The sequence below is a fragment of the Cyphomyrmex costatus genome, unplaced genomic scaffold, assembly GCF_001594065.2.
Source record: "Cyphomyrmex costatus isolate MS0001 unplaced genomic scaffold, Ccosl1.0 scaffold281, whole genome shotgun sequence".
NCBI classification, from domain to species: Eukaryota; Metazoa; Arthropoda; class Insecta; order Hymenoptera; family Formicidae; genus Cyphomyrmex; species Cyphomyrmex costatus.
Window position 1 is genome coordinate 1,267,642 of NW_017276922.1, and position 12,838 is coordinate 1,280,479.

The 12,838-nt window shown below is 34.9% G+C and overlaps 1 protein-coding gene across 1 annotated transcript in view; it reads left to right on the top strand.

Annotated features, from left to right (window-relative positions):
- The window catches only part of LOC108775010 (homeobox protein aristaless), a 128,908-nt gene that overhangs the window by 112,125 nt on the left and 3,945 nt on the right, over positions 1-12,838 (top strand). The window contains exon 4 of the mRNA XM_018541278.1: positions 5,123-5,168. Coding sequence (XP_018396780.1) covers positions 5,123-5,168 — 46 coding nt within the window. The remainder of the gene's footprint in view (positions 1-5,122; positions 5,169-12,838) is intronic.

Consider the following 12,838-nt stretch of genomic DNA (forward strand, 5'->3'; position numbering starts at 1 on the left):
TTCTGACAAATACGAGAGATCACGATTTATCTTGATAAAAAATGTCGAGACTAATAAGCTTCGGGTTTCAAAATTGACAAATGAAAATGTATAACGTAAGATCTCGTTAGCTCCATCTAATTTCAAGTGCCTTTTACATTGGTGGAATTTACGGATTAATCACAAAAGGAATTTCTGATTGAATACTAGGACACGTAACGGAGACTTCGCTGATCTTTGCACGAGGTTTTCATCATGGTCTCATATTTCCCATTAAGTCGCGAATGCGCGACTAATCTTTTGCGTACGTGCCCGTCAGAAGCGACTTTTCCGAAGCTCTCGCGCATTTCCCATGGCAAGGACACAGCAGGACCGTGGACGCGAGGGAGTTAGGGGAGGGACACATAATAATAATGATACGCGAATCGAGGGTAACTGAGAGAGTCTCGGTGAACGGCGGGTGTAATTAGGGACGCCCGTCTAACCGCGAAATTTCGTGATCTTATTAAATCCAGAAGGACGTTGGCGAGCGCGCCTCGAGTAAGAGAGAGAGAGAAAAAGGGAAAGGCTAAATTATTATTACTCGCAGGCCCCCAAGGTGCCTGAGCCTCGTCCGCCTCTTCGACGGTGTGCGTTTCGTCCGCGCTCGCGCGCCCGTGCGTGTAATGCACATATCTATAAAGATTATATCGTGCCCGAGTGGTCAGAAGTGACGCAAAGATTACGAGATACATAAAACATTTGAATCGCTAGGCGGAACAGCGATATAAACCACTTTCTTCGTCCTCGAAGGCACAATAGAAATTTATGAAAGCGTCTAATATAAAATCTCCAACTGTTCTATTGTAGTAGTTTTCTTTATGATTCTATATTTCACGCTAGAAAAAGTAAACGACAAAATTGAAATGTTATTTAAAATAGTCATATAGGAAGTTTGTGATGGCATTATCGAGTATCTATCATACAGTTTGACTAGTAGAATGCTATAGACTTGATTTATTCGTATTTGTGAGTCATACAAACGACCAGTTGTAACGGGTAAGAAAAGAAGAGAGAGAAAGAGAGAAACCACGTACTACACATAATTTTATCGTTCACAGCGTAAGCCTGTTTTTCGTGAGAAGCAGCTGATAGGTGCGCGCTTTCATACTCGGCGTTTCATTGAAAACGAAGCCGGGCCGCCTGGTAGCAGGTACGAATTACCGTCTGCAACTATGTTCACCAGAGTAGTCATTAGCGCACGACAACGGGTAATCAGAGAGTACTGTGGCAGTATACGAACGCGCGTCTTCTAGTTACGTTTCCTCCAATAAGTCAGTACGCGGGCCATCAAAAATGATTTGACGACGTGAATACGCTTTGCAATTATCGATCGATACGCGATATACGATGAGGATCGTTTTGGATGATTAATCAATGGATGAACGTCTTTCGATTATTTCAGTAATGATTACCTTCATCGAATAAACTTTTGATAAACTCAATTTGGCGAATTAAATTCTAAGAAAGCTGCGAATTCTCCACTGTTATCTTTATAATGCTAAACTACATCCAATTTGATTTTATTTTTCTAATTATTTCTATAGTCATCATTGTTCCCCTACTCAATATAGGCCTGTTCTTTTTAGATAAATTTCTTGTACATCTTTTCTCTCTTTTTTGCTCCTGCGTGAAAAAAAAAAGTAAGAACAGACCATATACGTTAATATAAATGTTGTTTACCTTGAAACTAACCACGGATATTAACTGATTTACATTTTGACACACATAGAAGACACTAAAAATAACATTCTATTAATTAACTTAATTCTATTATTTAACTTAAATCTAACAGTGTCCACTGAAATTAGTGCTTGGCACTAATGACTTAATTTATTAAAACTTTCAGACATTATTATAGATTGCATATACTTTTATTATTATATGCATCTTTATTACAGAAAATGATCGTCTTAAAGAAATTTGCAACTTTCGTTACGTTAGTCACGAGATGAACATTTTAGTTAACGAAACAGTAAACTAGAAGAATAAGCAACGGCACAACTAAATTCAATTTGAATACTGTATACACTATTTTTAGTGATTAATAGTTGTAAAATGACAGATTTTAAAATAAAAAGAAAAAATATATATATTAATATAAAATTGAAACTGCGATTTAGTTCGAAAAGATGTACGAGGGATCAATCGGAAGAACGGAAGGATCTCGGTTCGGATGCAACGATCAGATTGGGCGAGCGATGATAAAATCGGCGCGACGTGAATCGGACGAATCCGTGGACCACGGCCACAATCTCGTCCCGAAATCCCTGTAATTTCGTAAGCTACCGTCTGAAGGCCGAAATGCACCTAAACACGAGATCCAAGACGATCGGACGCAAGAGCTTCTGTGCGCGGCATAATCACCGAGATTTCCTCGCGATTTCGTGGAACATCTGGGCAATTTGCCTGCAAGATGAGAGACGCCCGGCGGGGTGTCTCACTGACCGATTCATTCTTTCCTTCTTCTTTCTTTTTCTACCCGCCGCCGGATACGCTCGATTGCACGATCGCCGCCATTCGGTTCCTTTAACGCAACAACGGCGAAAATCGCTAATATTTCCGGAATGAATGAATTCTCAACATGCGGAATGAATTATCGACACCCGTCATGATTCACGCCTGCCTCGTAATGATTCCTTCGCGCCTTCAGTTCGACTCGTTCTCGGTTGGAAAAAAAAAAGAAGAAATGAGAATGCGTTCGCATAATTTCCGGTGAAATCATGCGAGCGGCGATTTATACGGGTTATTATCTTTACTGGAAACATCCTGTGCGAGCAATCGCAGAACCGACGTAAATCAACCGAAAGGAATTTAATTATTAAAGTCGATGACTATTAATTTCCTCTGTTTCCTTGGACGTAGTCGTACTGCTTTTCTTACAATCTAATCTACACTCTTAACGAACATTATAATTATGAGGTACATTTGTGACATACGCATCCTTTTGAGCAAAAACAGAAAGTCTTCGTCACTTCTGTTCATGCTCACGTACAGCGTAACACTTTGTAATGCATATCCATGCATTCGTGATAAGTAGTTATAATCTTAGATTATAGGTTACAGCAGCTATAAATATTATTAGTAATTTTCTACACACAGAAAAATACTTACTGTATGCAAATAATATCTAGTACTTGTGTTACACAAGTATTTCATGAGTTCATAAAAGTTCATAAGATAAATGTATCAGTTAGTGAATATGAACCAATTGTTAGACGAAGTGATAAAACGTTTCAAATGTTAAGCTTTTAATGATCTGTATTACTTTGTCCAACGAATTGGGTTATGTTCACTAACTAGTACACTTACTTTGTATCCGCAAACTGTCACAAGCATTCAATTTATTCAAGATGTATCTAGAGTCCGAGTGAGTTTAATATTTCACAATCAAGATCATTAAATTAAAGCAAATTCGATTTGCTAAATTTGCTTCTTATATAAAGTCACCTCTTCGATCAATTTCTATAATCATTTTTTTAAGAAAATAAATCCTTATTTTGAACATATTATATAATAATAAGTTTTTCTAAAATATTTCAACATTATTATAAAAAAATATTATTGAATAAAAATAAATGCTATACTTAAAAGAAAGAAAGAGAGTAAATTAAGTAATCAATTTATATACTTTTCTCAACAATGATATTTTTGAATATTTTTCTGTGTGTTTCTCTCTTAATTAAAAGCCTCCGGCATCTATGCGATTCGGATTTCTCAATAAAGCGGGGAGAGACGATTTTATACAAAGCAAGCGCCGTATGCGCTTTTGCGGAAAAGTGTCACGTAATACGTGAGCCTATTCGTGTTATATGCGCCCGCGCGCGAAGGATGCGAAATTCAATCGAGCGGAAAGGAAACGACTGGTACAGCGTATGACATGATCGACGTTATGTAAAATATCACGAGCTAATAATTATTTGTCATTACCGCTGCGTTGGACCGGTCAATTAGTCACGGATAATCGTATTCGTAATACGCCGTTGAGGAGCGCAGTCACCTATATAAAATGAGATTCTATCTGTTCGCCGGAGCCAAGACGGCGCGGTCGCCACGGATTCTGATCGTCTCGTAATAGATATTAATAGCTCTCGTCACGACGGCTCGTGCAAGTAGCAATCCAACGGAAAATCACACATAATGCCGCGAGATACATAATGCAATTAATCCCCATGCGTCGTTATGTCGGCTAATCTGCTTCGGATGCAAAACTAATTAAGATAATGAACGCGCGCGTTTTTACGAGACAGACTGGCTATTTCAGAGAACGGTTTCTGTGATTTTCTCACGGATATGATACGAGGTCATATTGTAACCGCTATTCCTCAACGCCATTAAGAGACAACTAAATGATTTTTTTTTGTTGAATTACGCGTTCCTAAGTAATAAATCGCGTACTCAAGGGAGATAATAATTGCAGTTGCAATTATGTGCATTTACTTCATTAACCGCCCAAACGTTTAGATATGCATTTGATTACGTAAGGTAAGAAAAAAAGAGTAACAGAAGGAAGTGTCATTCATTAAAATATTGCGAAGTTTACGTTTAACTTCTTGAGAAAAACGTACGCAATAATAATTAAGTACAAAGTAAGACTATTATTTAGAAATAATAACAACAATAAAGCAATTAAACAATTAAAGATAATTTTATGTAAAGTTATTACCTGTAAGGAGATTAAAAATATATCCATCTAATAAAATAATAAATAACATAATGAGAACTTTTTTAAGATTGAACGTGAGTGAGTTTATAAGTTGAGCTGTTACAACCATCGATTACGATAAAACAACACAATAATTCTTCAATGAAATTATTTTTTATACAATTATGGAAGAGATAATGCATGTATTGCGTACGTATGTATCGTATTTAGAAAACTATTTAAAAAATGGCAAATATTACAATTTTATTACCGTTCGGTACTGTTTGGGACTCGTTTTGGATAATAATTTCTGAACTGACGCCGAAGCTCGCACTCCGTTAACTCGAGTTTATCGCAATAGCAGAATCGGATAACTCGCACGCGCAAATAGGCCCGCGGCTACACGCGGCCTTGGTTCCTTTTTCTTGTGTTAATGATTACCTTCCTTTTTGTTTTTAGGGAGGAGCTCGCCATGAAGATCGGCCTGACGGAGGCACGGATACAGGTCAGTGGAATCTCTTAACGTTATTTTGCGTAAAACGAAATATTAAACAACAATGGCATAGATAAATCATAAACTCATTTCTAATACAGTTATTAAACGCGTAGTAAAATTTAACTCTCGATATACATATATATATGCAACATATATTATGTGACACTTTTTGCTTTGCGAGCTTTAATTTCTTGAATTAATTTTTCAAAAATGCGTAAGAATTTATTTTATATAGTCTTGGGAATAATTAAAAAATAAAGCAAACATTTACACGGATAAATAAATGTCTGATACTGTTTAAATAAAATTAATAGCGTGTCAAATTAAAATTGATTAGTTATCTCTAATTATATGTACATTGACATATTATGGCATAACTTCGAAATCATTTAAATAATAAGCAGCTGCGCGCGTCAAAGTTTGTCTGTTTGGAAAAATGAGGCAATAATTGGCGATAATAATGTGGTTAGGCGTCTTCTTTGGCGCGAAAGCGAAAATATCGCACGTCTCTTGCGCAACAACAATTATCCCGTATCCTCTGACATTTCGTTTGGATAATAATTTTGAAGCCCGCGAGCGCGCGCGAAGAATTACTTAAGAATTATTTAAGTTCTCCACGCGGTCACGTATCCCCCACCTGTAATTTGCCTACCCGTATGGTGAAATGTGATACCCTTCGAGCAACATATACAAGTCGCCAATCATGAGTCTTTAATTATTTGCTCAACCCTTTTCAAATCGCCCGTTATTACTAAAAAATTATTAGACACGCGATTGTCTATTGGAACGATTACCGTTCATTGTTACTGAAAAAATTCTAATCATGAATTAGGTATCTACCGAAATATTTATGAAATGTATAAAATTTACGTCACGAAAAAACTTATGTACGCCATTTATAGCAAAAGTATAATCTGATGATATTATGCTTTTTTATCGATAATCTAATTCTAAACATTGACGTCAGTAAATATTAAATATCTGTAATCAGCATAATTATTCATTAATTAATTATTCAATTTATAAAAAAAGAGAACTCGATAGCAACTATGTTGTTGCGTGAAACGAAGTACGATAAGTATCTACCTGTAGTATATACCTCGTATATTGAATACAAGAAATACTTTTTTGATATTCGACATTGTATTTGAATAATATTGCAAATTGATTATTAAAGACATTCGCAATCAATCAATGCAAGAAACGCGGAAATTTTCAATTAAACTTTTATAATGTTCTTTCTTATGTTTAAACGGTAATTATGCGATTCGAATACATTTGAATATTTAAATACTGAACATTAAATTATTGATCACTTCTTATCCGTTTTTATCATACCTGATTAATGCATCGTTCTACAAGACATTTTAATGTTTTATTTCTTTTTGCATACGTATAATTATGATCATATGAAAACTCGAGAGCTCGTATTAAAAGATGAAACATTGCAGTAAACAGAACGCAATCAACGTATGTAAATAAATTTATATTATAATCTTTTTTGTAAATTTATAAAGTAATCTTGCAAAATAACTATGAAAAAATTAATGTGAATTTTGCAACTCTTCCGTAATAAATTAATCATATAATAGTAGCTTGTTGTGTCATTGAAATATTATACGCTACTGTTCGGAGTATTATAAATTGCGTACAATACGCAGAGCTTATTCCACAGTCTTCGAAGAAATATTCACGATTCTACACTGGATAAAAAGTTTGCGTTAATTGGAATTCTGATTGAAGGCAGACAAAACATTAGAATTTTTTGGTTGATTTTAGTTATAATTCTAGTTGAGATAACTGATTTGTATAATCAAAATTTTCTGTTTCATTCATTTTCAACCAGCAATTTTTCTCACAATCAGTGTAGTATTCAATAAAATGTATAAATCTATCGAGTAATCTACAATTTCGATATCATGTTAGAGATATTCGTGATAATATTAATTGATTTATGCATTCAATTTTTCCATTTTTCGTAGATATAACTTGCATTACATGTTTATTCAAAAAGGCGTACACGTTTTCTGCGTGACGACGATGACTTCTTACCGAGGAGAGCGTGTCTCTATGCCATCGTTGCGTGAACAGCTGGCTAATTTGCACAATTAGTTTAATTTATTCTCGGTACTTACTTACTTACTCACTCTTTTCTTTTCTCTCTCCCTCCCCCCTCTTCGAGTCTTAAACCCACGCGTATTTTCCTCTCGCTTCATCCTTTCACTCTTCATCCCTTGCTGGCTCCGGGCACGCATACTTGCGCGCCCCTATGCGATCTTCTTGTTATTTCCCCCGCATCGCGAGAGCACAATGCCTTTAATGTTAACCCAGCACTCATTTCATTATACTTGCAAATCCGTCACCGTCCACCGCAAATCGCCAATTTACCGACAGCCAGGAGCTACCCACGACGATGCGCACGCGATGAGAACCACTGGCTCCATCCAAGAAATGACACGCCTGCTGTAACTCCGCGCGGTGTCGTTATAATAATTTTCAGGAATCCCTGAACTCCAGTACGGAGAGACCTTGCACCATTCTTCTCGCTCGACCGTGGCGAGATGATCGGCTCCGCGAAGCTGCATCCCTTTTCATTCGCGATAGGTGTCAATTGCCCTCGCGCGGCCGTAACGGAGCAGAATTACACGTGTTGGTTTACAAAAACGTTTCGGGGAATTAGACGCACTTATTCAATCGCGGTGTCTTTAACCCTTTAGCACGTAACTACCTTACAAGACTTACAAAAGGATATTGAATAATTTCGAAGTCAATTTCAATATTAAATATTTGTTTTAAATTCATTTTTTATTAATCACTTCCGTTCTAAATTTTAAAATGACAACATTTTATTATCTCTTTATTGTTTAAGCCACTAGGAAAAGAGTCTGCGGTTGTATTAATTGGAATTCTGATTGAATCTATTATAATTCCAGTTAAGATATAACCGAAATTCTAATTGATATGATAAGAGCCTTCTGGTTCGTTCATCTTCAACCACAAATTTTTCACTGCGATATTAAATAATAGCATAATTAAACTTTTTCATGTTTTTGTTGAAGGGTAATAATACCGATAAATTCGTTAAATAATTTATTGACGGATATTATAAACCCATTCATAAACTGTACCAAGAACGATTTAAGCGAGCGCTACAAATTTCTCTCGCCTTAACGCGCGAAAATTAGATTGTCGGGCAATTCAGTCGCCGCTTGTCCATCAGCCATCATTAATATGCATGACAAATACATCGTCGTGGAGAATGAGGTGCGATTTTTTTCGACGCTCAAAACTTCGCCCGTACGCATCAACGCACAAAAATTAGGATACATGACCTATCATCGGCGATCATTAATAATTCATGAAACACGCAGTATCGTTTGAGGATAAAATGCCTTCTTATCGCAGAACCTTTAAAGACGTTGGTTCGTATTTATAAGGTGCATTATGTAGTGTAAAACGTACCATAACATTAAATAAAAATAAGTAATAAATAAAAATACTGCGAAAAATATTGAATCCAGAATCAGAACCGATAAGAAGAGAGAAATTTTGATGACTTAATTAATTATTTAATATCGGCTAGGCACAAACATGAAATAAAAAAAAATGTATAAACTACACTAAAATACTACGCGAAAAAATCGACATACTTTAATCGTGTAAAAGGATAAATTAGATTAAAGAATAATATCTAACCGGATAATTGCGGATTAAACCGCTAACTTAATCGCGTTGCGGATTCACCAGAAATAGAAACGCGCTGCGCCACGTTTTATCGGCATATTTTAACCAAGCTAATAATCTAAAATAAAATCTGCTTCATATATATTTTTTATCGTGAATAGACTAAAAAATTGCTTCGTTTCACATTCGTTTGAAAATTAAAATGCTCGTTTGTGCGTGGAAATATATTTCTGCGACATATTCATCTTAAAAACGCTAATTTTCGAGCAAATAAATTTTCAACTTTCGATTTGACTATCAATCGAGCGTACGAGTTTTGTGCACAACTCAATGAATAATGAATCGTTCCTTCCCGCAGGCTCGTTTGCCGACGAAACCTGTCGTTCGCATGAATAACAGATTGCTATTAGGCAAAGTGATTATCAGTTGTTGCAACGTCGGCTATTAATTATTTTTACGATCTCCCCGAGTGTGACGAGATAATCGACAAGTCGCGAACTTCTGCTACGAGCGAGAAAAGTCTTGCGCAAGCAAAACTGGAATTGCGGATAAAAATATCACACGTTTCGTTCGACATCTGTCTTTTGAGATGTACACGCGAGACGTCATGCTTCTCCGAATCGATTTCGTGGTAAATTCGGTGGCCAGCAAATGAAAGAAATAAACCTGTTTGTCATGTGTGTTTATATTCGCAAGCTAATTCTTTTTACCTTTGAATCTTTTTTTTGTATCCCTTTTCTCTTTTTTTTCCGTTAAAATTATTTGGAAATTTTGGAAACAATGTATTTCGTATATATATTATGTATTATATGTATAATATTAAATCTCTTATTTAATGCGTATATATTTATTTATTAAGACTTTGGATTAAAATATTTAAAAATCGAACAAATTTGATTTAAAATTTACTACAACGAATCAAGATCGTGTTTACTCTTTTATATATTTGCATAGATTAAATAATGACCGAACATTAAAATTATGTTACTAACCCAGTATACAATTAATGTAGAACTGTCTGCAATATTATGTATATCTGTGTAGATAAAATAATTATTGAACGTTATATAACGTCTCGGTTTTTTATTTATCTAATGTACTTTCGGTTTTTAACTTGAATTTTCATATATTAGGGATATATATTCTCACAGATCCGCATAATTTCATATTGAACAAAAATATAATTAATTGGCACTCACCGATACGAAGTACAGCAGTCGAGTTTTGCAATTACGTCGTTCTGTAAAAAACAAAATACCAATAAGCTAATTATAATAATGATTAAAATAATTAATATTTCATAAAGTAATTATTGAATCAAATTTTTAATCGATTTTTTCAAAGTACTTAATAAAATAATGATATAATTCCCGAATAACAAGTAATATATAATATAAAAAATGAATTACCTCATAATTGCTCCGCCGTCGTCCGATGCCTCCCAGGTCTCCTCCTCCTCTCGAATTTTTTTGTTGCGCGCACACACACATGCACAAAATCACTTACTAGCGGAAACGATTGCGTATGATACTTTACAAAGTATTCCCGTATACGTCGCGCAATATCCAAAATTTTAATAATAACGTATCACGACTTTTCTTTTCTTTAGTCATTTGAATAACCTATGTATTATTATGTACCTTTAATTAGCAATGTATGAATTTCAGCCAATTTTAAATTCAAAGTCATGAAAAATTCAAAGCATGATGTGAGATAAACGGTTATCAACTTAAAGATTGCAACACTTTCGATATTTCAGCTTCAATTTACTTTTGCGTTTCAAGTTCAACAAACCGAATCATCGTAGATTATATAAAATCAAAAAATACATTTATAGAAATTTACACATATAAATATTATTAAACACTAATTGTAAAATCCACTTTGATCGAAAATGAAATATTCTGAATTAATCTATTCTTATCGGTTTAATTTGTAACTATAATTATTGTTAAAGGAATAATTACTTATCAATATTACAATGGTGTGATATACTTTGCAATTCTTATTGCCCATCACTTCGATTCTATAGCGTCACATTTAAACAGCAATGAAATGTCTGCTTTTATCATCTTTCTGCAAAATGATTATCTCTATGAATGATTATTTTATAAGAGTTAATTGATTTCGCGGATGATCGATCAAGGAATAATACGACATGTGGAGAACGGTTAACGCCGCTACCTGCCCGCTTAAGTGACTGTGTACGAATGATAACGCGGTGACCTCGAGTAAACAATAGCGTGCCGCAACGGCAAATACCATAGTCGCCAGCTCTCTGTTTTCTTAGGGTTGGATTATACTGGTCGTAATATGTTAACTTATGCCGTAATCTGTAAAAATTGACCAATTATAATCGATTATTCCCGTCTCATTCGACTGTGAATGGTCAATTTTTACAGATTACGGTATAAGTTAACAGATTACGACCAATATAATCCAACCTTTATTGTTCCCCGAATTATACACTGAGAAAAAGACTTGTGAAAAATATATTTATTTCACTGAAATTAATCTTTACTTAAATGCATACGACGAAATAAAATGTTATTCCTAAAATGCAAAATAAGTCATCTATTCTATTTTTTTATAATTGATAAGATATATTTCGTAGAAATGTATATTTTATCATCGTAATCAAATTTCGGAACAAACCCTATCCGAGTTCTTCAATTAAATCGTGATTACAAATGTAACGTAACGAGTACTTGACTCATAGAATCTATTTATTAAATCGTATCATGTCTCAGGATCGTTTTCAGTTGAGCTCTTCAATAGATACGCGATTACAAGGGCGATTATAAGTCTGAAAGTGTTCGAAGATTTATCCATGAAAAAAAAAAATCTATGTGCATGTATCGAACGCGCGGGAAAAACTTATTCGTCAGTAGGAGAGAGGAAGAGAGGAAAAGATTGAAGTGGAGAAACAGGAGAAACGAACGTACTCGGCGTTCTTGTAATTAATGCGGCACGATTAAGCACGGAACGAGTAGGTTCCGGCGGCGATGTGGTTACGTTTTGTTTTAAAAGCGGAGAGTCGGAGATGTTTAGCGCCCTGCTGGGGGCAATCCTGTTCGCTGTGGGGGGTCCTGGCACCCGCGGTCCCCCTTCCTCACTCAACCCTAACGATGCCAGGAGTCTCTAATCTCCCGTGTGTCTAGGCGATTCCGAAGCGGGCGGACGGTACACGCGGAACGCGTACATTTGGCTTGGAAGCCTCCACCTCGGACAACAAAAATCGAAATATAAATATGGGGATTGTAATCGATTATTGCGCAATCGTAAATCTCGCGTTTTAACCGCTCGTAGATTCGCCCCTTGGCAGAATGATTGATTTAAATGATATTGTTGGGAACACACTACGTCTAGTACGAATCATTAAAATCGAGATATTAATTATTACACATACGCACGTAATATAATTAGATATAACACAATTATAATTAAATTTTTTTAAATAAAAATGAGTCTTAATATTTTAAAGGAAAGAAGATGACTATAACATTTTATTGATGCTATATCAGGGTTTTTCAACTAATATATTGCAAAGGATCTCTCCTACGGGATGTCAAAAAAATTTTTTAAAACATAAGAGAGAGAAATAAAAAGGAATTTATAAAATTATCTAAACTGTATATATATTGTGTTTACTTTCACTTTAATTAAAGGGACATTCTCATTACGATAAGATTACACTTTTAAAATGATGTAAAATAAAAAATAAGAATTTTAAATCTTTACTTATTATTTCCGAATGTCGCGTTAGCGATATATGTAAAAAATCTGTAGTAAGCATTGCACCTAGATATACCTCGAGTAAGACTCATTATTTGATGTGCCGACAATTGAAGAAGATTGAAAAACTATACTATAGTAATATACTGCAATTAAACATCAATACGTATGGAACATGAAAAACAAAATTACTCGAACGAAAACAAGGTCCGAAATCTATTTTGACCCATATTTAAAATCGCCAACGATATCTCAAATAA